General features: G+C 37.3%; 1 protein-coding gene across 5 annotated transcripts in view; it reads right to left on the bottom strand.

Annotated features, from left to right (window-relative positions):
• Positions 1-26,926, bottom strand: part of CDH18 (cadherin 18) — a 624,577-nt gene that overhangs the window by 73,838 nt on the left and 523,813 nt on the right. For all 5 annotated transcript variants that reach the window (XM_081131289.1, XM_081131291.1, XM_081131293.1 and 2 more), the window contains one exon: positions 855-1,022. In XM_081131289.1, the coding sequence (XP_080987415.1) occupies positions 855-1,022 (168 nt within the window). The remainder of the gene's footprint in view (positions 1-854; positions 1,023-26,926) is intronic.

Raw genomic sequence — 26,926 nt, forward strand, 5'->3', positions numbered from 1 at the left:
CTTCCTTCCAAGCTCACAGAACTGATACTTCTCCCCCGAATTGCCTGCTAGTTTGTGCTCTCCATTCTGAAGACCCATATTCTACTCCAAAATCCTACCTTATTATATTAGTTACATCCTGCTGTTGGATGGTGGTGTGTGTGTGTGTGTGTGTGTGTGTGTGTGTGTGTGTGTGTGTGTGTGTGTGTGTGTGTGAAGAGCATTCATTCCTAAAATGAATAATTTTCTTTTTTAAATTTCAGTCAAAAAGATATATATACAACCATTTAGCCTGAGAATGCCCACATCAAAGTGTATTTTGAATATCTCTATGAATACCTTGTTAATGCAGGATATAATTACCCAGTATGACTACATCATTTTAAATATTTACTGTGATGCCAACTGAAACACAGACCTTTAACATAGCGACAATTATCTACCAGGTTCAGGAGACAATAGGTAGAATTATTAATATTTTTTTTAATCTTCACCTGAGGATATTTTTTCCATTGTTTTTAGAGAAAGTAGAAGGGAGAGAGAGAAACATCGATGTGAAAGAGAAACTTCAGTTGGTTGCTTTCTGCAAGCACCCAGGCCGGGGCTGGAAATCTAGCTTGCAACCCAGGCACGTACACTCAGTCAGAATTGAACCCGGGACCCTTCAGTCCTCGGGCCGATGCTCTAACCACTGAGCAATCGGCTAGGGCTAGAATGATTTCTTTAGTCTTGTTTATAGAAAGGAGATCATATGGCACAAAGACAAAATATTCCCATTTAAGATAACAGTAACATGACAATATATATTCCAGTATTTCATTTCACTTTACATAAATGAAGAGCAATACATTTAAATCAGAAGAAACAGCACTTACTCTGAGGAAACCGTGGGGGGTTGTCATTGACGTCGGTCAGGGTGATGTTGACCGTTGTTGATCCCGAAAGCCCTCCGACTTGCCCAGCCATGTCTTTGGCTTGAATGACCACTGAGTAGTGCTCTCTGGCTTCTCTGTCCATGTTATGTAAGGCAGTTCTAATAACTCCTGTAACACATGTTGAAAAACCCAGTATGGATTATACAATAAATGAGAATGGACATAGAAATGTCTCTCCTTTTTTTCTGTTTTAAGAAATGTATTTTTAAATGAAATACTTTTGAAAGAGAAGGCAGGCTTCTGAGGCAAACGGGACCTTAAAAATGTTACTAAGTTGTCTATTAAAACTTTTATTACAAGCACATGTCCCAAACCTTTCTGTTCATGGCAAATTAAGATACCCATCTCTGCACCCCCTGGGGAGGGCAGCTCCTAGAGGGCAGACTGCAGCCTGAGCTTGTGTGTTCTGCTGGTGTCGTCAACATTTCTCAACTTGTGCTTCTCAGTTGAGATGATCTGAGGTTACTTTTATTTGTTACAGAACAATTTACATAGTTTCTTGGCAGTGTTGTCAACCTTTGATGATGAAAAACATTGGGGAAGTGTGGACACTTGAACAAAGATTGTAAGTGGGAGGCATTTAACATATACCAAGACTAAGAAACTCACTATTTTTGCCAAGAAATAAAAACTACTATCAGAACTAGATCTAAGTACATAAGCAAAATAAAGTGATGAAGTTGATTCTAAAAATCACACATAACATCACATTTTTTTATTTTATAGGAACAAAGGAGACATTTAATGGACTTTTTCATGAATTCGTACTTGAATTCAATAGAGAGAATAAAAAGATTATATACCCATTTGTAATTATGTATAGGTAAACACACACATATGCATACATTAGATAGCTTAGTTAAGAGAGGCCTAAATTTAAAAATTAAACACACTTTCCAGAGAGTCAAGTTTACCCAAGTACTATTAACAAAGTTATTATTAAAAAAAACCAAAACTGCCTTCATGTAGGTGATCCATCTTATAAATAAATATCTAAATATATACATATATATGCATTATGTGGATATAAATATATAATATAAATATAGTTTTTACTCCAAACATCAGCGAACATTTAACAACCACCTTTTTACTTTTATTAAAAATATCTGGATCACGCCACTTTTGAGGATGACGCCAATGTCTTCAATCAAACATACACTTGATTAGTTAGCAATGCAATTTATAGCACGATGCCCATTATAATAACTGCAAACTATAGAGTTTAACACCTTTGCAGACAATATCTTGATATAATGAGAGAAAATGGATTATACATTCAAGTAAAAAATATAGTCTTTTAAAAGTGGAATGGAATAGTCAATCAGTTGTTTTGACTAAGGAAAACTAAACAACTGAATTTTTTCACTGAATTGATTGGATGTGTAATGACTTTGAGAGGAGAGCCTCAGGCACCAGGAAAAGAGCTTCCACGGCTTTCAAAATTTGTGAATATCTAATTGAGGAGTTCAGGAAAACTTTCCTGAAGCTAAATAGAAATGAAAATTATTCTTATCAAAAATTTTATCATACTATGATAATAAATAATTCATCTAATTCATGCATATAACAAAGCCTCAAGCATCCTTATTAAAAAGAACAATGTATTATCACATATAATAATTATATAAGAAGGAATTGAATTGATGCAAAAGTGAATGAGGTAAGAATTAATTAATATATTTTATGAAAGAAATATATACTTTCTACTATTTGAAACAAAATAAAAATGCCATTCTAAAAAGAATATGTTATAAGTGGGACTTGCCTCTAGTGGTAAGACATATAAGATTATTGTCCAGAATAATGCTTTACAATGAAATAATTAAAGTAATATTCTGTAGACTATAAATATATAAGTAAAGCCCGGCCGGGCGTGGCTCAGCGGTTGAGCGTCGACCTAGGATCCAGGAGATCGAGGTTCGATTCCTGGTCAGGGCACATGCCCGGGTTGTGGGCTCGATTCCCAGTCGGGGGGTGCAGGAGGCAGCCGATCAATGACTCTCTCATCATTGATGTTTCTCTCTCTCTCTCTCTCTCTCTCTCTCTCCCTCTCCTTTCCTCTCTCTGAAATCAATAAAGATATATTTAAAATATATATATATAAGTAAAAAATCAATCATTACAAAGTGAATGACAGATACCTTTTTTATACAAGTTAAATTTTATCAATTTAAGAGGATCAGAGAAGAGAAATCAGCACAACCTTCCTTTATATTTACGAACTTCATTTATTTCATTGCATTGCCGAAGACTAGTAGAGCTCCAAGCCCGCATGCTAGAATCTTGAGTTCATATAGTGACCTGGGTTCAGTTACATACACCATCTCAACCATATATCGCTCTCTCAAAACTGTGTCCTTGAAAACAGCTTCTACTATGAGAACTATGGGTATAAGTAATATTCCAAGGGCAGGGGATTGGGGAGGAGCCTCTGATTACTCCGGTCCAGCTCAAGGATAAATTGGTCTGTTGACCTCCCCCAACACCTACAACAACCACAAATAATTCCAGTGGCAGAGGGTCAAGACCATACTTTGAAAAGCCATAATTAGAGAGACAAAGTTCTACCAGTATATATTTATACCTCTGTTCACTTTCAGTCTTCATCATGTCATGCCAATAAATGCATACAGGTATGGAGACACACACACACCCACAAACAAAAAATAATATTCGATGGTAATATATATTTCAAAACTGAAACTTGAAGTCATATACAAGGCTAAACTATATTTACACAGTACAAGTAAGAAATGAAGTTTTATTTGTTCGTTTGCGTGTTCCTGCCATATACCCATGTACCCGGCATTGCAATCAAACTCACTTTTGTCTCCCAAATAAATTTAATAAGGACACATTACATGGCCTTTTCATTAAGTAACTTCATGAAGAAAAAAATACGAAGCAGCTACATTACTTACCATAAATCACTGCATTGCTCATTTGTTTGGAAACAAAGACAGCTCTTCTATTTACGAGACATGCTAGGTAGCTGGTAATGGCATATTCTGAACGGCTGCAGGACAGGCTTCTCTAGCAATGTTACTTTCAGATTGTTAACAGGAGTTGTTGCCTTTATTCTCCTGTGATGCTGGGTTGAATCAACAGGATGTGATTACCGTTGTATTATTTTGTTTTGCTTATTACTTTCCTGGTAAACGATTGTAGGTGCCCCACTGCCTGCAAATTACCTATTGACTACTGCTTCCCAATCACCTTGATATGCAGGGGCTTGTAACTGGGAATTACTCTCTGCTGAACACAAGTTTATAACGTTGAAAACTCATCTGTGGATACAAATGTTGCTCGATGAATCCAACTCACAGGTCTACCATATGTTTATGTTCCCTGAATAATGAGATTCACATACAGCAGTAGATTCTCCAAAATGTTTTCTTGCATTTTTACCCACTAAAAAGAATTGAAGACGAAATGTACTAATTCGGTTCATTAGATATCGCCACAGAAGACTGCAAAAGGAAATCCCTAAAAGGCTAGAACAAATAAACAAGCATGAACATTCAAATTCCTACAGAAGCCTCCAAGGTACACATTTATAAAAGAAATTGGTAAATTTTCTTCAAAGCTTAAATTATACATATGTACTTTGGCTCAAGTGCTAATTTTACTTCTTTATTTGCTTAATTGTTCATTCATTCAATGTCTAATATATCATCATGTAATGTCTATTAAAATGTGCTGGACTTCTAGTGTTTCTCTAATGGAGCATGAGGGCCACTTACTAACAAAGTCACGTGGAATGTCAATTATCATGCAACTTCAAGGAAGAAAGGAGAGAGATTTAGACAAGAACATCATCATAAAAGTAGGAATTATCTTCTTCATAGATGTGGGAATAAATCAGATACAAGGAGAATGCAGTTGTGTTGATGCATCATTAAAGACTGCTCTGATTTAGGTTTTATTTCTTTTTTTGCACTTTGTTTATTTTTATATCTTTTGTTAGTGTTTTAATGGGATCTATAATTTCAAAAGATCAGTCTTTCTGGTTAATAACCTTGCCAATTAAAACACAGGGCTTACAGGGCATTTATGAAGGCCAAATATTCTATAGGATTTCAGACTTTTAGCATAACCACTCTATTCAGCAAATATGTACTGAGACAGCCCTATATGGAGAAATATAAACCACAAATTTCAAAACAGACTTATCTGGGAGTAAATTCCAACAGTGATGACGATGAAAAAAATGGAAGTATTGACAGCTATTAAGTTTTTATTAAGCACTATGAAGAATGTTGTATGTTGATTATCACACTAAATCCTGACATCAACTGCCTATGAAAATTATTCATATTACCCTCCTCTTTTTTTTTTTAATCAAAGAGGGAGTGCAAGAACAGAAAGGTTAAGGAAACTTGCCCAAGACAGATAGTTGCCACAGAGCCAACACTGAATCCATGCAATTGGAAATCAGTCTGTCGTCACAACCACTGCCCTCCGAGTTTCTGATTCCTTGTGAGGAAACTGGGGGAAATACTGTAACTGAGCCTGAATAGATTTTGGAAGGATGTCTACATCTTGGCAATGTGGTTTCAGAAGCTGTCTCTGGCTCTCTTGGCCAGCCTGGGTTTTAATAGCATTGGAATCAAAGTTCTGGTTATAATGAAGAAGTCAGAAAGATGGTGGATAGCCTCGGGTAACAAAGATTTGACTCTAAAACTGAGGATTTAGTCTTTTGTACAACAGTAGAAAGAGAAACTAAGAAACTAAATATTCATCTTGCCCCAAGTGCCCATTAGCTGTTTACGGTCAGCTTTCTGCAGGAAATTGAGTAACTAATCTGGGCTGGCCTATGCCAGCTTCAGCCAATACAGTGCAGTAGAAGTGACATTATGGCTGTTTCTACCCTGGAGTTAAGAGAACCGGAAGCTTCTACCTTGACCTCCACAAGCCCTGAGCTTTCATGTAAGTAGCCAAGCTACTCTGCTCTCTCTAGACAACATAGTGAGGCCCTGCGATGAAAAGGGCAAGGGATCTATCTGAGCCCAACCCCCCAGCTCTTTCCACTGAGGCACCAGGTATATGAGTGGACTCATCTTTGAACCTCCACACAAATCCAAGTATCATCTGAATGCTAGCAAGTGACCAGGTCAATGGAACATTAATCAAGAAATTGCCTAGATAATACCTGTTCTACTTCCTGACTTCCAAAATCACAGTTGTTTTGAAAGTTCTGGGTTTTGGGGTAGTTTGCTACACAGTGATGGCATTCAAATTTGGAATATATAAATAAACACACAAATACATATACATACATACATATATACATATACACATGCATACACATATACACATACATATCCAGATATGCATGCATACATACATATACACACATACACACATTTATTCCTCATAGGAAAATAAATGATTGATGGTTGGCTTTCTTTGGTTCTCTCTAACACTATCCTCTTTCCTTTCTTTCTCTCTCTCACTTCTGTCTGTCTTCTACACCACCCTTTTGTCTAGTCTGAAGTACATATACACACACATACATATATAGAAACACATATCTCAAATATTTCAGCTATGGTACATGTAAATATATTCTATGAGTCCATAAATATGAAGCACTGAAGCAAACTCATATATCCAATCCCTAAAATTGTCTTTACAATTTCAAGGGTTTGCATATGCATATGTTTTATTTCCTTTGGTAAATAATTTAACATCGACTCCTTAAGGAACTTGTGGAGAAATAAAGTGATTATTACATTTTTGAGAATAAGAATTAGAATGTAGCCAGGATAGTTGCAGTATATTCAAGGTGCAACACAAGAAAATTGCGAATAAATTTAAAAATTTAGAATAATCCCTAGGTTTTCAAAAATGTTCATGCATTTTTACCGCCTTTAATCCTTTTAATATAAGTCTAATGTGAAGGCAACAATCATTTAACCATAACACTACCTCTATTATCCTGGAAACTTTAAAAATGGTACAAAACGTACATGTTTAACACTTTTAGGGGGAGATATTATCCTGACTGTGTAACTTTGACCAACAAACAATTCAGCTTTACATGTCTGATAGTCATTAACTCATAAAATCATTATTAATTAATAATTAACAAGTATCCATTATGTCTCCAATATCACTGACAGGCAATACGGTGAGATCACGTGAATAGGAAAACAAATTATGAATATCCCTTATGACACAGAGGCAGGTCACAGACAGTAACAGGAACATTAAATAGGTCAAAGAAACGTAAAATTTTACAGGAAAAGTCTTATTTATGAGGGGGAAAATGTTTTCTCATGTGTTAAAAACTTACTGGTTCACATTTTTTTTAATGACTCAACTGAAATAGTTATAACTTGGGTACATTCTTAGCATCTTCGAGATGTAAACGATGCAGTAAGTTATTTGGTAATCTCTTGTGCTATTTATCTAGCAGCTGAATGGTATTAACAAAATGTACAATATAGAAGAGTACCATATTCTACTTTAAATGATATCACAAAACATGCGAGGGCTAGTTGAGTTATGTAAATGTAAATGCTGCTGTTTTTACTATGTGATAGAATGAGGCAGAATCCACTATTAATTGATAACCTGAGGCATTAAATTTGAATCTATCAGGATATGAAAAACGTTTTGGTCCTTTGATGAAGAGAGTGAGTAGAAAGCCTTTAACACGTCAAAGATGAGTCTGGGAGGATTACTCTTATAAGAGTTGGAGAGCGGAGCTTTTAATCACTATAGGAATGTTTTCTTTGGAAAGGATTTCTAGGGGGAAAAGCTAATTAGCAAGCATTGAATACTGGTTTTATTCTACCAGGTTATACAATTTTACCTTATTTTCCTTATGTTTGGATTAATGAAGTGATATGTTGTTGATGGGTTAAATCGCAACCATGGAAAAGAAAGGAAGGATTGGAAACCTACACATATATCATTTTATTGATTATTGAGAATACTGAATAATTTAGCATGTTGCTCAAAAAAAAAATTATTGAGAATCTACTTAGTAGCAGAAAAAAATAAAAAATTATTATCTTACATATGTTGAGTAGAGATATGAACCACCAAATAGAAACTAGAAAATGTCAGCCAAATGCTAACTTTGTTTCTCCAGTGATCATAATATAAGATCATAAACTGAAAGATTAGTAAAAGCTAACAGGCAAAGAAATTCTTAGATCTCCCCGTGTATGTATTGTGACTAAGGTAAATACCTCTTTAATCTTTGCGTAACACATACTATAATATCTGTAAAAGTGAGAAGTCTCTAAATTTCTGCAATTCTTGTAGCCAAATCTCTGAAAAGAGTTGTCTATACACGATATGGTGGAGATGTGGGTATGGATATTTAGTAGGGATCAACTGTGAAGGGTGGGGGGGCATGAATGGATAAAGGAAGATGTTAGTCTGGGATGCAGATCTAACAAAGTCTAGGCTAATGTAGCAGGGCTAAATTGCCTGAGTGTCCAGCCTTGGGCCAAGATAGCTAGGTCTTGATACATCCTATCTCATTTGGTTACTGGGTTAGGGTTATCCAAGAAATGACATGACATGAGCAAGATATCTATCAGCACTTGAGAGAGATTTTAAAGGACCTGACATCTGGGATTGGGTTGCTGAACACACTTTCTGTCTGGGCAGCAAATCCTTCCTTAAAGAGGTCTCAGAGTCGTGCATGTATGTCTACCACACAGTAATCCTACCTTGTTTCCCCCAATTTTCAGTTCAAGCCCCTCCAGTCTTGATCGAAGCTGTATACTACACTGAAAATGCTCATGTGATCTTACCTTCAATAGTTCTATTGCAATTTCCATTGGATAATGTCTGTTATCATCTCACTAACAGCAAATGGGCCACAGTGTACTACTATTCATACTCTTCCCAAAGACAATGTTTTCTTGTATAAACTCTTTTACCTACATGTTAATGTAAACAAAAATATCAACAAACACCCAAGCCAGAACTAAACTTGTTTGTCAATGATCCCAGCAACTTCTTTGCTGATTCAGATAGTAATCAAGCATTTATCTGCAGTAGGATTTTGTCAATATTCATCGGATTGCAACAATAGGTTGTGTGTGGATGCTAAGTGTTTGGCAAAAATCAATACAAGCATTCTGTAAGAATCAATAAGTTATGTGGACTTTACAATAAAGAGTAATGCACATTTTACCATTGTTTATAAATTGGGTGTTACATCTTTCATGTCAGTAAAATTTACAATAAACATATATACAGGGGTGGGCAAAAGTAGGTTTACAGTTGTGAGTCTGCAAAATAGTTTATTCTTGTAGTGTTATTATTTATTATATTATTTGCCATATGAACTATAAACCTACCTTTGCCCATCCCTGTATTTATACAAAGGCATACATATTTCTAGTTGTTAAATATTTATGAACATGACACTGACTGCTAAGAATAAATAGGCTTGAAAGAGGTAAGAGAAAAGAGTCCCAGACAAAGAGTCATAAGTGCAAATGCTCTAATGTGGATGCTTTCTAGCTTGTTTGAAAAAAAATCTATGAGGTCAGCATCTCTAAAAGCAAAACAGAACAAGGAGAGGAGATAAGATCAGAATGAGATGCTGGGCCAGGTAATTTACAGGCATGTGCTTTATTGTAATGCTTTTGAATTTAGCCATAAATGAGACAGGAAGCCATTGCTAGGTTTTTGAGCAAGGGAATGACATGATGTGATATATTTTAACATGATTGCTTTGGCTGATGTTTTGGGAACAGACTGTGTGGAACAAGGGAGGAATTAAGAAATAGCTTAAGAGATAATTAAAATAAAGTTAGTTAAAATGGAAATGAGCAGATGTGGTCAGACAATGAGTATGTCTTGAAGTAGTTCTTGCTCAGAGAATAGATGTGAGCTAAGAAAGAAAAACAGCAATAGGGTGTAGTCCAAAGTTTTGGGGCTGAGATATAGAAGACTATGAGAACTGTTTGTGGGGAGGTAGTTGGAGTTCAAGAATTTGATTTTGGACATGCTCTGGGATGTGCATCCTAGACACCCAGACAGAGATGCTCAGTTGGTATACACTATGCTGCTGTTTAGAGGAGCAGTTCAGAGTAGCAATATAAATGCAGTCAGCATTAAGATGATATTTAAAACCATTAAGCATGATGATATTAACAAAGGTATGAGTTTACAGAAAGGGCTCAACACTGAACACTGCCACATGCCAGCAAATTTGGGAGAAAAGATAGAAGCAACGCATAGCCCGTGATCATTGAGAAAGGAAGAAAACCAAGAGGGTATCACATCCTGGAAAAGTATGTGACAAATGTTATTGCTAAATCAAGTACGATGTCACCTGAAAAGTGTACAAAATGAACGTGATTCGGTGATATCACAACGGGAAACGTGGCGCCACATATACACTTAACAGAAGAAATGAAGTGAAGAAACGGGCATGTGCAGCATGTTGGGGTGCCTTTTTAAGGACAGGAGGACTGGCTGGAAGTGGGAGTGAGGGAAAGGGAGTGATTCTAATGGCACTCGGTGTTTGGCTTAAGGACGTGGGCCGGTAGGGAGCCCCTTGACAATATTAGAAGGATAAGGTAAAGATCAGTGAAGACAGTGTTAATTCATGGCTTTATTCACTTTTAACGGCTTAAGAGCTATCTACATGAAAAAGACCGATGGGTAGGTGAACACACGGTGTTCAGGAGAAAGGGCTGGGCTGGCGAGTCAGGACAGTGGTAGTTGTAAAGAGATGGGTGAACATAAACTCACTCTTGCTCAACATAATGAAGAGAGTGCCACTGATTACAATTAATTGTTCTTTATAGAGTCTTCATTCCCTACCAAAAACTAGCGCTCAGGATTGAAAATGTTTATTTTAAAGGAAGGAAAAGTGAGATAAAATCAATCTATTGAATCTTAATGAATATAAAACAATAAGACTATTTGACAGAACTTATTACTTTTTTCCTTCTATAACTATGACTGTTGGAAGGACAGAATTAGCTGAATTACCCCTTTACTTTGGCAAAGTTAATTCAAGTTTAGTCGGAAAGTACAAAACCGCTTGACTTCACTGAATTTTCCTCAGCCAGGTTTAAAGAACTATTTTGCACAACAGAGGGATAATTTAGAGATATGTGAGAAAAGTAGATATGTGAAGGAAAAAAACAATTTAAGAAGGGGTAAGTTTTTTCTTAATTTCTTCAGTTATTGATTTAAACTATCCATCCATGTTCCCCTTGTGCCACTCATTTATTAGTTATCAATGCAGCCCTTCCTTTGTTAAGCTACATCCTGTAAGATATCTGCCAGCTGGAAATAATACACTACGTAAACTCTGCCCTGTTGTAGCTCTAGATTTTTAATGTTGTTTCGCCATTCACACAAAATTAGTAGGAATCCAGTTTTTTCATTTTTTGTTTGTTTGTGTGTATGTGTTTTGTTTTGCTTCTGCAGCTATGAATGCTTGTAGTTTGTGAGGTGAACCAGGATTCTGGAATCTGGGATGGCTGCTTTCTAGTTCCCATATCAAGTTTTTTCTTTAGCTGCTCCTCTGCATTCAATACTTTTTCATTTTGTTTCTTAGTGGGGGGATCAGGCAGAAATAGAACTAGGTACCTAAGGCAGACTACGAAGTGAAAAGAAAAAGTATTGCTTTAACGAATGCATTGCAGACTGAATATAAATATCTGGTTTCCTGGAAATATTTGAGAGTTCTTTGTATAGAGTATTGCAGACTTGAAGAATGATTTATATTAGAGAACAAGAGACTAATCAGACAGAAGTATGGACCCAGGATTGAACTAAGAAGGGAATTGCCATGGCAAATAATGGCAAAGGAAGAAAGACTAAATGAGGCATTGATTTAGTTACTTAGAGGTTTTTTCTATTAAAATAAACCCAGAAATCATATAGCTTTTGTTGATTTAGCACCTTTCACTGCTTATTTTAATGCTGTTCACTCTTTGATTTCAAGAGAACCTATAAATGTCTTTCTACTGATTCAAGCACCATTTATCAAAGTTATTGCATAAGCTCACTAGGCAAGAGTTTAGGTATCTTGCTCTGTGATATTTCTCTTTGAGAAATGATTCGGAAAGAAATTAACTAAAGAGAGAGCATCAGTTGTTAATATGGGTAACCTAAAATATTTCATGCATATGGACAATTGAGAAGGTGGATCATGTGGGGTTTTTACATGTTCCCAATTAATTTAGAAGCAGAAGCACAATATACATGAATATAACTCTTTTCAAATTTACTTTATTATGTCATTTGAGATCCAAACTGATTCTTAATTTGTCAATTTTTCTATTGCCTTGTAACAGGAATTTGTTTATTCAAGTTTTTTATTAAAAATTATATATTTTACTTCCTAATCTCTCCTATGTAGGAACTTTGGCAAGGTCACTGACCAACCATTTTTCAAGCTCTGAGGCTATTTTCAAGTTATAGGCTGGGTCAAAAATGTCATGATATACCACAAAAACATTCTGAACTGTGTTGGAGAGTATGAACTGTCTTTAAGAAACTTAGTCACCTTTTATTCATAAAAATTAAAGACAAGATAATACTGTGCTTTTGAAATACTGAAGAAGCAGAGATGTGCAATATTCCATCTAAAACCATTCAGAGATCCAAGATGAGAGATCCAAGGCGGCGGCGGCCTGAGGAGAAGCTATACTGATACTCTTCCGGGACCAATCTGGATTTACAACTAAATATAGAAAGACCATCCTGAAAACCAACTGCAGAAGAACTGGAGAGCACCCTCACAACTAAGGAGACAAAGTGGAGACCACATAGAGACTGGTAGGAAGTGCGGACGCCAGAGGGTTGGGTTCCCACAGGCAAAAGCTGAAGGTCCAGAGGGATCTCTCAGCTGTGGGGATTCCCACTGAGGACTCTGGGCCTAAACCCCAGGTTGGGCTTCCCAGCCCAGACACCAGAACTGGGAAAGGTGCCCACATAACATCTGGCTGTGAAAAGCAGCAGGGTTTCTGTCTACCAGGGACAGACAGCTAGAACTGCAGGCACCCTCTTAAGGGCCAAAGCACAAAGTTTTCTGTGCAGCCACTCACCTTGGGCTCTAGCGGAGGAGGGGCAGAGTAGACTCGAGCTGTGTGGGGAGAGTCTGGGGTTGTGGGCTCTGGAGAGTGAGACCAGGGGACGCCCTTCTGAATTCCTGTGCTAAGACATTCCCCCAGACACTGGATGACTTCTTTCTCAGGAGGCGAATTTTCGGCTTTTGCCTGAGGGGGGAATTGCCCCACCTTGCTGGAAAGCCTCTCGCCCTGCCCAGAGGAGTTTCTACAGCCTGAGGCCTGTTAAGAAACTGATAACAACCAGCTGCCCAACCCGTAGAGCTTTCTACAGCCTGAGGCTCATTAAAAGAATCAGATTAATCAGTCTGCAGATGGAGGCAGACCTCAGGGTGCTTTGAGTCTTTGCCAGATGTGTTTTGGGACCAGGGCCTTAGAAAAGCAGACTTTGGTGTGCATATCGGTCCTGTCCAAACACACCCACCTCAGCAGTGGATACCTCAAGCCTGGAGTTGTTGATAGCACCAAACAGGGTACTTAAGGCCAAGCACAAACTTCGTCTAACACTGGCCTGTACCAGAGACCCTCCAAAAAGACTGAGAGTCCTGGCAGATCTACCTAACACTTAAAAACAAACCCAAAAGAGTAGCCAAAATGGGGAGACCAAAAAAACAAGCCCCAAATGAAAGAACAAGAGCAATCTCCAGAAAAAGAACCAAATGAAATGGAGATAAGCAATCTCTCAGATGTAGAGTTCAGAATACTGATTGTAAGGATGCTCAACAGCATGAAAAAAAGATATGGAAACTATGAAAAATGACGAGTCAGAAATGAAGAATGACATAGCAGAAATAAAGAATACATTGGAAGGAATAATCAACAGATAGAGAAAGCTGAGAATCAGATCAGTCAATTGGAAGACAGGGTAGAAAAAAAATCACTCGATCAGAGACCCAAAACCAAAAAACAATTAAAAAACAGGAGGACAGTCTAAGGGAGATGTGGGACGAAATGAAGCGTAACAATATTCATATTATAGGAGTGCCAGAGGAGGTTGAAAGTAAGCAGGGGTTAGAGAACCTGTTTGAAGAAATAATGGCAGAAAACTTCCCTAACCTGGTCAAGGAAAAAGTCTCACAAGTTCAGGAGGCACAGAAAGTCCCAAGCAAGAAGAATCCAAAGAGGCCCACGCCCAGACACATCATAATTAAAATGCCAAGAATCCAAAACAAAGAGAGAATCATAAAAGAAGCTAGAGAAGAGGAATCTGTTACCTACAAAGGAGCCCCCATAAGGCTGTCATCTGACTTCTCATCAGAAACTCTACACGCCAGAAGGGAATGACATGAAGTGTTCAAGGTAATGCAAAACAAGGATCTGAAACCAAGACTACTCTATCCAGCAAGATTATCAATCAAGCTGGATGGTGAAATAGAGAGCTTCCCAGACAAAAAAAGGTTCAAAGACTTTATCACTACAAAACCAGCATTATAGGAAATGTTAAAGGAACTGCTATAATTAGAAGTAGAAATAAAGAGAATGAGAAACATAGGCATAAAGAAACAAAAAGTCAGTAGATAAGTATCTTTCAATAATAACCTTAAATGTAAATGGATTAAATGCTCCAATAAAAAGTCTATAGTGGTTGAATGGATAAGAAAGCATGAGCCAAATATAAGCTGTCTACAAGAGACCCACCTCAAAACAAAAGACTCTCACAAGATGAGAGTGAAAGGATGGAAAAAAATTTTCCATGCAAATGGAAATGGAAAAAAAAAGCTGGGGTAGCAATACTCATAGCAGACGAAACAGACTTCAAAATGAAGACCATAACAAGAGACAAGAAAAGTCATTACATAATACTACAGGGATCAATCCAGCAAGAGGATATAACCCTTATAAACACATATGCACCCAATATAGGGGCACCTAAATTTATAAAAATCTTCTAGAGGACTTTAAGGGAGAGATCGACAGCAATACAGTCATACTAGGGGACTTAACACCCCTCTGACTTCACTGGATAGGTCTTCTAGACAAAAAATCAACAAGGAAACATTGACCCTAATTGACACACTAGGTCAGATGGATTTAATTGACATTTACAGAACATTCTACCCCAAAGCTGCAAAATATACATCCTTCTCAAGTGCACACGGGACATTCTCAAAGATAGGCCACATGTTAGGATACAAAAGAAGTCTCTATAAGTCCAAGAAGACTGAAATCATATCAAGCATCTTCTCAGATCACAGTGGCATACAATTAAAAATCAACTACAATAAAAATGCTAAAAAACATTTAAACACATGGAGGCTGAAAAGCATGTTTTTAAACAATGAATGGGTTACCAAAGAGATAAAGAAAGAAATAAAAACACTTCGTGGAAACAAATGAAAATGAACACACAACAACTCCAATTCTATGGGACACAAGGAAAGCAGTCCTGAGAGGGAAGTTCATAGCAGTACAAGCCTACCTCAAAAAACAAGAAAAACTTCTAATAGACTCTCTAACCCTACAACTTAAAAACTTAGAAAGAGACCAACAAGAAAAACCCAGAGTAAGTAAAAGGAAAGAAATAATAAAGATCAGAGCAGAAATAAATGACAGAGAGATTAAAAAAAATAAATAAATAAAAGATATCAATGAAACCAAGAGCTGGTTCTTTGAAAAGATAAATAAGATTGATGAACATTTAGCCAGACTCATAAAGAAACAGAGAGAGAGGCCCCAAACAAACAAAATCAGAAACAAAAGAGGTGAAATAACAACTGACCCAACAGAAATACAAAGGATGGTAAGAAAATGCTATGAACACCAAGCTGGACAACCTGAATAAAATGGATAAATTCCTAAAAAAATGCAACCTTCCAAAACTCAATCAGGAAAAATCAGAAAGTCTAAATAGGCTGATAACTGCTGATGAAGTTGAAGCGGTAATCAGAGGGCTCCCGGCACACAAAAGACCTGGCCCAGATGACGTCACAGGGGAGTTTTACCAAGCATTCAAAGAAGAATTAAGACCTATCGTGCGCAAACTATTTCAAAAAATCCAAGAGGAAGGAAAACTTCCAAACTGTTTTTATGAGGCCAGCATTAGCCTAATTCCAAAACCACATAAAGACACTACAAAGAAAGAGAATTACAGGCCAATATCCCTGATGAACAACGATGCTAAAATCTTCATGAAAATATTAGCAAATTGGATCCAGCAATATATTAAAAAGATCATACACCATAACCAAGTGGGATTTATTCCAGGGATGCAAGGCTGGTACAATATTCACAAATCAATAAACGTGATACATCACATAAATTGAAAGACAAAAATCACATGATCATATCAATAGATGCAGAAAAAGCATTCGATAAAATCCAACACCCATTTCTGATAAAAACTCTCAGCAAAGTGGGAATAGAGGGATCATACCTCAACGTAATAAGTGCCATATATGACAGACCTACAGCCAACATCATACTCAATGGGCAAAAACTAAAACCATTTCCCCTAAAGACAAGAACAAAACAGGGGTGTCCACTTTCACCACTCTTATTCAACATAGTACTGGAGGTCCTAGCCACAGCGATCAGACAAGAAGAACACAAAAAAGGCATTCAGATTGGAAAGGAGGAAACAAAACTGTCATTATTTGCAGATAACATGATATTATACATAGAGAATCCTAACGACTCCACCAAAAAACTAGTAGATTTAATAAATGAATTCAGCAAAGTAGCAGGATACAAAATTAACACCCAGAAATCTATGGCATTTTTATACACCAATAATGTACTCTCAGAAAGAGAAACTAAAAAAACAATCCCATTTACCATTGCAACTAAAAAAATAAGATACCTAGGAATAAACTTAACCAAAGATGTAAAAGGCCTTTACTCAGAAAACTACAGGACACTGAAAAAAGAAACAGAGGAAGATATAAACAAATGGAAATTATACCATGTTCAGGGATTGGAAGAATTAACATCGTTAAAATGTCCATTTGCCCAGCCAGGCATGGCTTAGCGGTTTAGCGTCCAGGCGATTGGGGTTCGATTCCTGGTCAGGGCTCATGCCCGGGTTGCGGGCTCGATCCCCAGTCAGGGGCGTGCGGGAAGCAGCTGATCAATGACTCTCATCATTGATGTTTCTATCTCTCTCTCCCTCTCCTTTCCTCTCTCTGAAATCAATAAAGATATATTTAAAAAAAAATTTTCCATATTATCCAAAGCAATCTGTAAATTCAATGCAATCCCTATTAAAATACCAACAGCATATTTCACAGATCTAGAACAAATACTTCAAAAGTTTGCACCCTGAATAGCCAGGGCAATCTTCAGAAAGAAGAACAAAGTTGGAGGGATCACAATACCAGATATCAAGTTATACTACAAAGCCACTGTAATCAAAACAGCCTGGTACTGGCAAAAGAACAGACATACAGATCAGTGGAACAGAACAGAGACCCCAGAAATTGACCCATGCCTTTATGGTCAGTTAATATTTGACAAAGGAGGCAAGAACATAAAATGGAGTAAGGACAGTCACTTCTATAAATGGTGTTGGGAAAACTGGACAGATACATGCAAAAAAATGAGACCAGACCACCAACTTACACCATACACTAAAGTAAATTCAAAATGGATAAAAGACTTAAATGTAAGACAAGAAACCATAAAAATCCTAGAGGAAAACACAGGCAGCAAAATCTCAGATATCTCTCGTAGCAATAAGTTTGCCGATACATCTCCTAGGGCAAGAGAAACTAAGGAGAAAATAAACAAATGGAAGTGCATCAAAATAAAAAGCTTCTGCACAGCTAAAGAAACCATCAACAAAATGAAAAGGGAGCCCAGTGTACAGGAGAACATATTTGCCAACGACACATCTGATAACGGTTAAATCCAAAATATATAAGGAACTCATACAACTTAACAAAAGGAAGACAAACAATCCAATTAAAAAATGGGCAAAGGACCTAAATAGACTCTTCTCCAGGGAGGACATACAGATGACCAAGACACATATGAGAAAATGCTCAACATTGCTAATCATGAGAGAGGTGAAAATTAAATCCACAATGAGGTATCACTTCACACCTGTCAGAATGGCTCCATCAACAAATCAATGAACTACAAGTGCTGGCGAGGGTGTGGAGAAAAGGGCCCCCTAGTGCACTGCTGGTGGGAATGCAGACTGGTGAAGCCACTATGGAAAGCAGTGGAATTTCCTCAAAAGATTAAAAATTGACCTGTCATTTGACCCAGTGATCCCACTTCTAGGAATATATCCTAAAGAACCCGAAACACCAATCGCAAAGAACTTATGCACCCCTATGTTCGTAGCAGCACTATTTACAATAGCTAAGATCTGGAAACAGCCCAAGTGCCCATCAGGAGATGAGTGGATAAAAAGCTGTGGCACATTTACGCCATGGAGTACTATGCAGCTGTAAAGAGGAAGAACCTTTTAGCCTTTGGCACAGGATGGAAGGAACTAGAAAGTGTTATGCTAAGTGAAATGAGAAGTCAGAGAAAGACAAATACCTCATGATGTCACTTATATGTGGAATATAATAAACAAAATAAACTGATAAACAAAATGGATCCAGAGACATAAAAGCATGGAAGAGACTGAGGGATCTCAGAGGGAAGATGGGGAGGGGAGTGGGTGGGAAGAGATTAATCAAAGAACTTACACATTTATAAGCATAACCCATGGACACAGGCATTGGTATGGGGAAAGCCTGGGGGTGGGATGGATGTGGGGTGGAGGGGATCAGTGGGGATAAAAAGGGGACATCTGTAATATTCTCAATAATAAAGATGAAAAATAAAAAATAAATAAAACCATTCAGAGGTAACACCATTGCTATGAACAGTTAACAGCATATGCTATTGCCTAACTAAAAAATATGTCCAATTGTCCTTTAACATTTTAAAGCACTCACTCTTTTTTCTATTTTAACTCCACTTTTTGGTCATCAGTTTTATGCATGAGCCTTTGGGATTTTCTCTTAGCTACATTTGTATACTCAGTTGCAAAATTATCCTACTTGCCCAGATGGTATAATTGAGGGAGGGTCTAGGGCTCCAGGCCAGTTGCCTATATTCAAACCTTGGTACCACCATTTCCTTGCCTAGCTTTCCTCTACTCTATAATGGAAACACCAATAATGCATATTTTGTTCAATTAATGTGAAATTGCCTTAGTTAATTCATGAAAACATTTAGACAGTGCGTATCACATATTAAGCGCTCAACAGAGCTATCATCTGCTTTAAAAAAAGGGTATTTCTGTTTTTTGGTTTTGTTCAAAATAGACAGGGTTCTTTTTCCCAAAGCCAGTATTCCCGTCAGACACTTCACAGTTCCCGCCCTGCTCTCCGGTTTGGACTCTTCCCCTCGGGAATTTAGAACGGTGAGCCACTTGCTTTGTCGGCCTCAGCACTGGTGGTCTTTCACACTGTAGTTGTAGCGGCTTGCTTTGTTTGTTTGTTTCAATTCCAAGTAGAAATGCATTTCTTTTTTTTAAATATATCTTTATTGATTTCAGCGAGAGGAAAGGAGAGGGAGAGAGAGAGATAGAAACATCAATGATGAGAGAGTCATTGATCGAGCCCGCAATCGGGCATGTGCCCTGACCGGGAATCGAACCCTGATCACCTGGATCCTAGGTCGACGCTCAACCGCTGAGCCACGCCCGGCTGGGCCCAGAAATGCATTTCTAACTCTGAACTTTTCTTATCCTAATGTACAACTATTTTCCCTTCATTCTCTCTGATTTTCTTCCTGCTGATTCTAAAACCTTTGTGCTACTCCCTAACTCTTTTCTTTCGAGAGCTTCCTGAAATCCCCGCTCTGTCAGCAAGCCTTTATTACATACTGCCATGTTTCCCAAGTGTCTCTAGGTGTGTGTGTGTTTGCATAATTCAGAATACCTTCCACGTGCCAGGCATGCTATGTCACATAATCACGTTGTGATCCAGGTTCTTAACTAGCAAAACTTGGGTATAAAAACACATAAAAGTCTATTTTATCTATGTTTTTTCTTAAATTTGGGCACCACGGCTTAGGTGAAGCTGATGCCCTTATTGTCTGTGTCGTGTAGGTGCATGGCCTCCTCTGGTGCTTTGCACTCATGCCTTCTCTGTTTCACAGCAGGCTGCTAAGCAGAGAGCACAGTGATGTGATAAGTAGTGGCCAATGTAGTATATTCATTCACACTGCATTAACTGGCCTCCAGCGGACTAACCTAGCTTCTCTCTGTAAATAAAATGAATAATAAAATTACTATATATTCTGGTTCTTGTGATGTCTCTACTCTACAGTATATTTATTATATATTACCTTCAGATTTTACATTGCAACTCTGCCATCAAACAAAATTAATAAAAAACAAAGACAGCCCAATCTCTATATGTCAATATAGATATTAAACACTGTCTATGGGCTCCAATGGAATTTTGGATGTTAAAAAAAATTCTAACAAGTTAGAAATCACCAAAATAATTCAATTACTTCATTAAATAGAGTAATTAATTCAGGGAGTATTGATTGTATTATCATGTAAGTGCCTAGAATACAAAAGAGCACAGAAAACAGTCCCAAAATGAATATGCTCAAGGTTAAGTAGCATGACTTTTTTTTTAAGAGAATGAGGTGTTGGGGTGTAGGATGTTTCCTAATTAATATTTAAATTCTTTTCTGGCTACCCAATCATGTAGGCCCTGGTAGAAATGAGTGAGAAGACCCTGGGTGTAATAACAATGCTTGGGTAACTTCTTACTTTTACTTTGGAAACACAAATTCGATACAAATCCCTTTTCCCTGCAGTATCCTTTTTTTTTTTTTTTTTTTAATTGATTTTTAAATTTTTTGAGAGAGAGAGAAGAAGGGAGAGAAACATCAATGTAAGAGATGGGTTGCCTCCTGTAAGCACCTGGACCAGGGATAGAACCCATAACCTGGGTATGTGCCCTGACCAGGAACAAACCCATGACCCTTCAGTGTACAGGATAACCCTCCAACCAACTGAGCTACACTGGCCAGGGCTCCCTGCAGTATTCTTGTAATCATATGTAGGAATTTAAGTTAAAAAAAAAACTTCTATTTTTTCCCCATTTAATATTATAATAAGCTATTTCTGCAGAACTATATGTAATGTGTGAAAGAAGGGCTTATAAGTAACTACAATATAAATTACTCTGCTTTGATAAATAACGATACTGTTATTTAATACAGAAAGATGGTGTTTTCTTTCCATTTCTACACTAGAAATCAAGGCCACATTGAAAATAGTGTATCAGTTAGTAATGGGCTCAGCAGACAGACTGATGCAGTCAAAATCCTTTCTCACTGATTAACACGGCCTGCGTACTAAGGAAATTAGCTCTCTATGACTCAGTTTCCTCTTTTAGAAAACATGGGTCAGACTTTCTCATCTTATCATTAGTTAAATAAAAGAGCACCTAGGCACTGCCTAGAAAAGCACAGCAAAACCATAAGCAAGAGGTAGCAGGGCTCATATTGTTTTCATTATATTATTATGTGTCAGGATGACCAGATAATATAACCAGCTCTGCCGGAATATTCTCCCCAAATAAAGAAGATGCCTGGATGAACGTTTTTTTCTAGTGTTTCAAAGTAGTATACAAAATTTTTGTAACATAAATTATCTAATTTTCAACTCCAAATGTTCTGATGAGGTGACGGGGAGGACTGTGTATGCATTATTTCTAATTTATCGATGAAGACAAAGGCACAAAATATAAAATCATTATTCTGGATTAGCTAATAAGTGCTTAGTGATATTCTACAAGCTATTGATACTAATTTTGTTTTTTCAGAGTTATCGAATAAACGCAGCATATTATTTCCATAGATTAGTAGCCTGTCTAACCAGAGTGGCCTGCAGGAGTACTTTATCTTTTACTCTAGGAAAGTTTTTTGACATAAGTATATTGGGCAGCCTTACTGATGTTTGATTATTAGGTGATCATTCCTAATTACATAAAAACAAAATGTACATATGCAAATACTTATGGGGACTCTAAAAATTGTCTTCTCTTTGTTTAATTCTCATGTCAAAGATGCTGCAATTGTGCTATTATTTCAGAACCGCTCCAGAAAGACCAGAAGAAACGAGATCCAATTGCTTTGTAAACCCTTGGTAATGAAGTCCTTCATCTTTGGAGTTGCAATTGATGGTTGGAAATATATAAAGAAATTTTTAGGAAGCAAAATGAAATTAGTAAGCGATTAAGGTAAATGATGTGTTTCGGCAAAATAAGAAAAGAATATAAATTCTTAGAAAGCAAACTTATTTATGCATGTATGATGTATGTGTAAATCTATCATCTATGTACCTATTTCTCTATCTATCATCTATTTTACTTTTTCTGTTTTGCATTAGAAACTATCTTTATGATTTTTAAGGGGGCATTAAAAGATATGTTTAACAAGCTAAACATGGTTGTACAGAATATAATTCTCCAAAGAAATTGCCTTGAAGAATTACAGTTATTTTTACTTGCCCTGACAGAGGACAAATAGACATTCCTATTAATTTTTTGTCAAATTGTATAGTTATTATATGTAAAGTCAGCACAGGAAAGTGTCCTAAAGGTAAAGAGGGATTTTTCTCTTACTAAAGTGCCAATGAATTGTGAAATATCACCCATAAAGCCACTATGTGCTGAAATAGACCTGGCTCAATCGATGATTTTCAATTACCAAGTTAAAAAGACCTCCCCTGATTTTTATATAGTCTGATTCACTTAGACAATAAACACTACATAAAAGGATTATAAGCTGTGGGCTTATAAATTCACCTGTTTCTAGAGCTTAACTAATAAATATCAGTCACCTCCCTCTTTAATGATTCAAGGACCATACATAAAATTTTCCAACCAAAAATATATGATATTTTTCATTCAATGATCTCATGGTGAAAGTTTTATTTTCTATGTTTTGTAAATGTTCATTTCACATGATATATCTTGTGGGTATAAGGAAATTTATTTGCAATTTGAATTTTAATTATTTACCTTTAAAAAGTACTTTATCTTTTTAGCCATTCCCATAAGTACTGCTAGCTCTGCTCTCCAAGATGTGTTATCATATAAATTAAATTAAAATTATTTTATTTATAAAAATAAAATTTCATACAAAATTGGGGGATTATCATAATCACTAAAAAAGCAGCTTTTTATGCATGATGTCTTTTATTTTCAGAATTTTCTCATGCTGTGTTCATAGTAACTCACAAGTTAGTAAACAGCATTCGGATAACAAACACAGAAAAAAAGCTGAAATCATGATGAAATCATATTTTTAGCAGAATCTCTACTCCTATTGGCATTTTGCAAGCGTACCTTTTATTTTGTAAGTTATTTACATAACTATAGATTTACTTTTCATAAGCAATGTGATTTTTCTCTTTCAGCTAGAAATGACAAAATAAATACCATCTCCTCTCAAGCAAAACTGAGAGAAAATACTGAATAATAACCATCTGCACCTCTTCTCTTTAATAGAGTTTTGCTCGTCTGGGGAAAATTAAAGTAGAGCTTCTGGAAGCCTTCAGATTACAGGCAGATTGTGATGTTCCTGTTCTGATTGGACATCCCAGCCTCACTGCTGATACACCAACCCTCACACCCCTTATTTAACACCAAGCCTGGTTTTGAACTAGTTCCCACACATCTCATCTCTCAAACGTGTTTTACCCCAGAGCAATAACCGTCTTCTAATATTCTATATAACTGTATTTGTGTCATCCTTTATTATCTATTGTCTGTCTTTTCTTCACCATCTCTAACAAGTAAAAATAAGTCAGGCGGTCCTGGGTGTGGGTTTGCTTCCTTGCTGACTATTCCAAACACCTCAGTTTGACAAGTGCTTGTCATATAACAAGTTGTCATTAAATACCTGGTAAATGAAAGAATAAATGAATAAATGACAAGATGATCATGAACACTGCATAGAGCCTAATAACCAAAGCACTGTGGTGACTCTCGGGGTTCTCAGAACTTTGAAATTCAAAGCGTGGCGGCTGGACTGACAGCTTCAGCCCTGCCTGGCAACTCAATAGACCTATCCTCTCTCAATATGACAGGAAGTTGATAAGCACACATAAATCAAACATTTCAGTGCATTTTAGTATTTACTAAATATTTTGCATGATCTATGCAAGTTGAAACAGTGCTTCCCTTGACTGATAAAGGACAATTGATCAAATTATACACAGCTGCTTTTTTAAAGGTCCAAATTTGATTTTGAGTAAGTAATTATTGTCTGTGGCTCTTGGAAAAAAGATAAAATTGAGGAAACCATGTACTCAGTACCCAGATCAATTAACCAAAAAAATGTCCCAATGGGGAAAAAGCTATTCAACATTGTAAAAGTGCCACCCGAGAGACACAAGCTTCCAGGGATCAATCTTTAATACAGTTAAAAACCAGCTGATAGGAGGATTCCTAGGGATGAAGTCTAAAATTATTCCTAGTAATGTGGCATGTGTCAAAGGAAACACATAAACAAAATCTGTTTCTTGTGCTGTGTGTCTACATCAGTCCAGATCGCTTATGTCTAGAAGCCCAGAGCAGGCAAAGCAGCGATAGTCAGACGACTCATTAGAACTGCTGTTCCCTCTCCCTGGACAGTGGAGTTCTAGGTTCTTCTCTGACATTGCAGGTCATAGCTATGAAGAAGTTTTGATATAATGAGCCCATGAACGTTGTGATAACCAGATACTGAAATGCAGATCATCTAAATGTGGATTAAAAAATAAATAAATAAATAAAATAAAAAATAGAAAACAAGAAACAATGAACAAGATGTCTGTTCCCTGCCCTGGAGTTTGCTACGACCCCACTAGCAACTTTGCTATTCTTAGTCTACGGAAAAAGTAATGCCAGGTTACGTGAACCTGGCTGTCACATTCTGATCTTCGTCGGGGATTTCAACAGCCTTTAGGTAAATAGTGTGCAACCCCACGGAAAAGTCATGCGTCCATCTGAGATGATTCCCGGCTGGCTGAGCACGCTGCCTAAGAGCTTGTTCCCTAAAATGAGAATGCCCAGGTTTGCATCAGGCCCTTCCACTTAATCTTTTGTGAACTTGGTTAAATTACTTAAAATGTCTGTCCTTCAGTTTCCCGATCTATAAAATAAGATAACAGCAGGGCCCTCTTCAGAATACTATTGGAGAGTAAAATCAAATGAAACCTAGAAAATCCCTAGAACGCTGCCTGCATGGGCGACTACCCACAAATGCCCTCCACTCTTACCTCTGCATTGAAAGACGTAAGCAGTGGATTTTACGAAGACAAGGAAAGCAGGGTCTGAGTCAAAAGTTGACTCAGTTTGAATACTACATAGGTAGCTAGTAAAGACCTTTATGAAAGGTGACATTTGATTTACGGATGAAGGGAGGGAAAGGGCCCTGTGCTTGTCTAAGAAGAGCCTTGCAGACAGAAGTGACAGTAAAGGCAAACTGCCCAAAGTTAGGTAAGGTGAAGGAGTCCAATAACTTTTCAAGTCAATGTGGCTGCAGCAGAATGTATACAGAAAAAGAGACACTAGAAGGAAGGGACAGGACTAACTCATGGAAGGCGCTGAAGGCTCTCAAAGAAGCACTGGCTTCCATTCTCAGGAAGCAGTGGGTGGTTTCTGGTGGAGGACAGAGAAGACCTCAGGCTGGGCAGGCTGAGCTCTGAGCCGAGCACTTACATGTGCTACACATCCATATGGACACATGTCAGCTGCAGTGCTAGTTGTGGCTTTTTGCTCCGGGACCCAGGCTGAAAGACCATGCCCCAAGGCAGAGGGAAGCAGGAGAGATGGCTTTTTGCTGGGAACTGGCCCATATCACTGCCACTCACACCTCATTACCCTACAGGTCACAATGGCGAGCCTCTGATAAGGTCAGGATGTGAATGCTCTTTCTCCTGAGAATCTCAAAGTAACTGGGGGGGGGGATACCTTGGGGGGCATCTGATGAATGGAAGGGATAATGCCATTTATTAAAGTTAACACGACTGTGTGAGTTTTAAAATGATCCTTCAATTGTTGTTTTGTGGAATAGAATCAGAGAGATGAGATAAGATATTAAAGTCTTCTAAGGAAAGTGTTAATGCCTCTCATATATTGGAAAGAGACCTGGAATGAAGTGGTTAGATTGAGGGTATGTACTGAAGGTAGAGTTGATGAGATTTTCTGGTAGACTGGTTGCAAGGCGTGAAAGAAAGAAAATCTCAGGATGACTTTTTGTTCGTTTATTTTGGTCTGAGCAACTAGAAGGGACTTGTGATTTACTGAGTTGGGCAAAACAGGAATATAAATAAAAACAAAGTCTATGTGAGCAAAAGTATATTTTAAAAAACACAAAATTCATTACTCAGTATAAATTAAATTTAAAATTTACAAGCAATAAACTACTGCGTGCACAATAAAAAATTCAAATAAAATAAGTGATACGGAAAATATGTGGAAATGATCTCATAGGAAAGAGTGAGGAAACAGCAGGTAATAAAAGAAAAAAGTGATGCAAGAGAGATTTTGGTATCTTATTCATGGCAAAAAAGTCTTTAAAAATTATAAAATACATGCGATGTTCAAAGATAGAAGAGGTGGGCGGGCGGATGAGCAGGGTGAGAGTAAGACAAAGGCGAAAACTTTCTCACTGGGAGATAACGGAATTTCAGATTTAAAAATATTCTTAGCTGACAGTGAGAACTATAACAAAAGGGTTAGCACTGAAAGGCACTGACTCAAGTTTTGTGTGTGTGCGTCTGTGTTTAATTGCAGATTTTGCCATACTTACAACCCATCTCGGCAGGAAAGAAGTGTGGTCTCACGTGATAAAATTAGAGTTAAGGTTCTCACTGACATGCCTAAAATTAAAGCAAGAAATGTAAAATTTTGAATCCCGTAGGCTATTACAGATTAATGCAATTTAAGGATGGCTTTTGTAGTGGGTCCCAGCGGCCAGCTGAGCAGG

This window comes from Miniopterus schreibersii (genome assembly GCF_964146895.1).
Source record: "Miniopterus schreibersii genome assembly, chromosome: 3".
NCBI classification, from domain to species: Eukaryota; Metazoa; Chordata; class Mammalia; order Chiroptera; family Miniopteridae; genus Miniopterus; species Miniopterus schreibersii.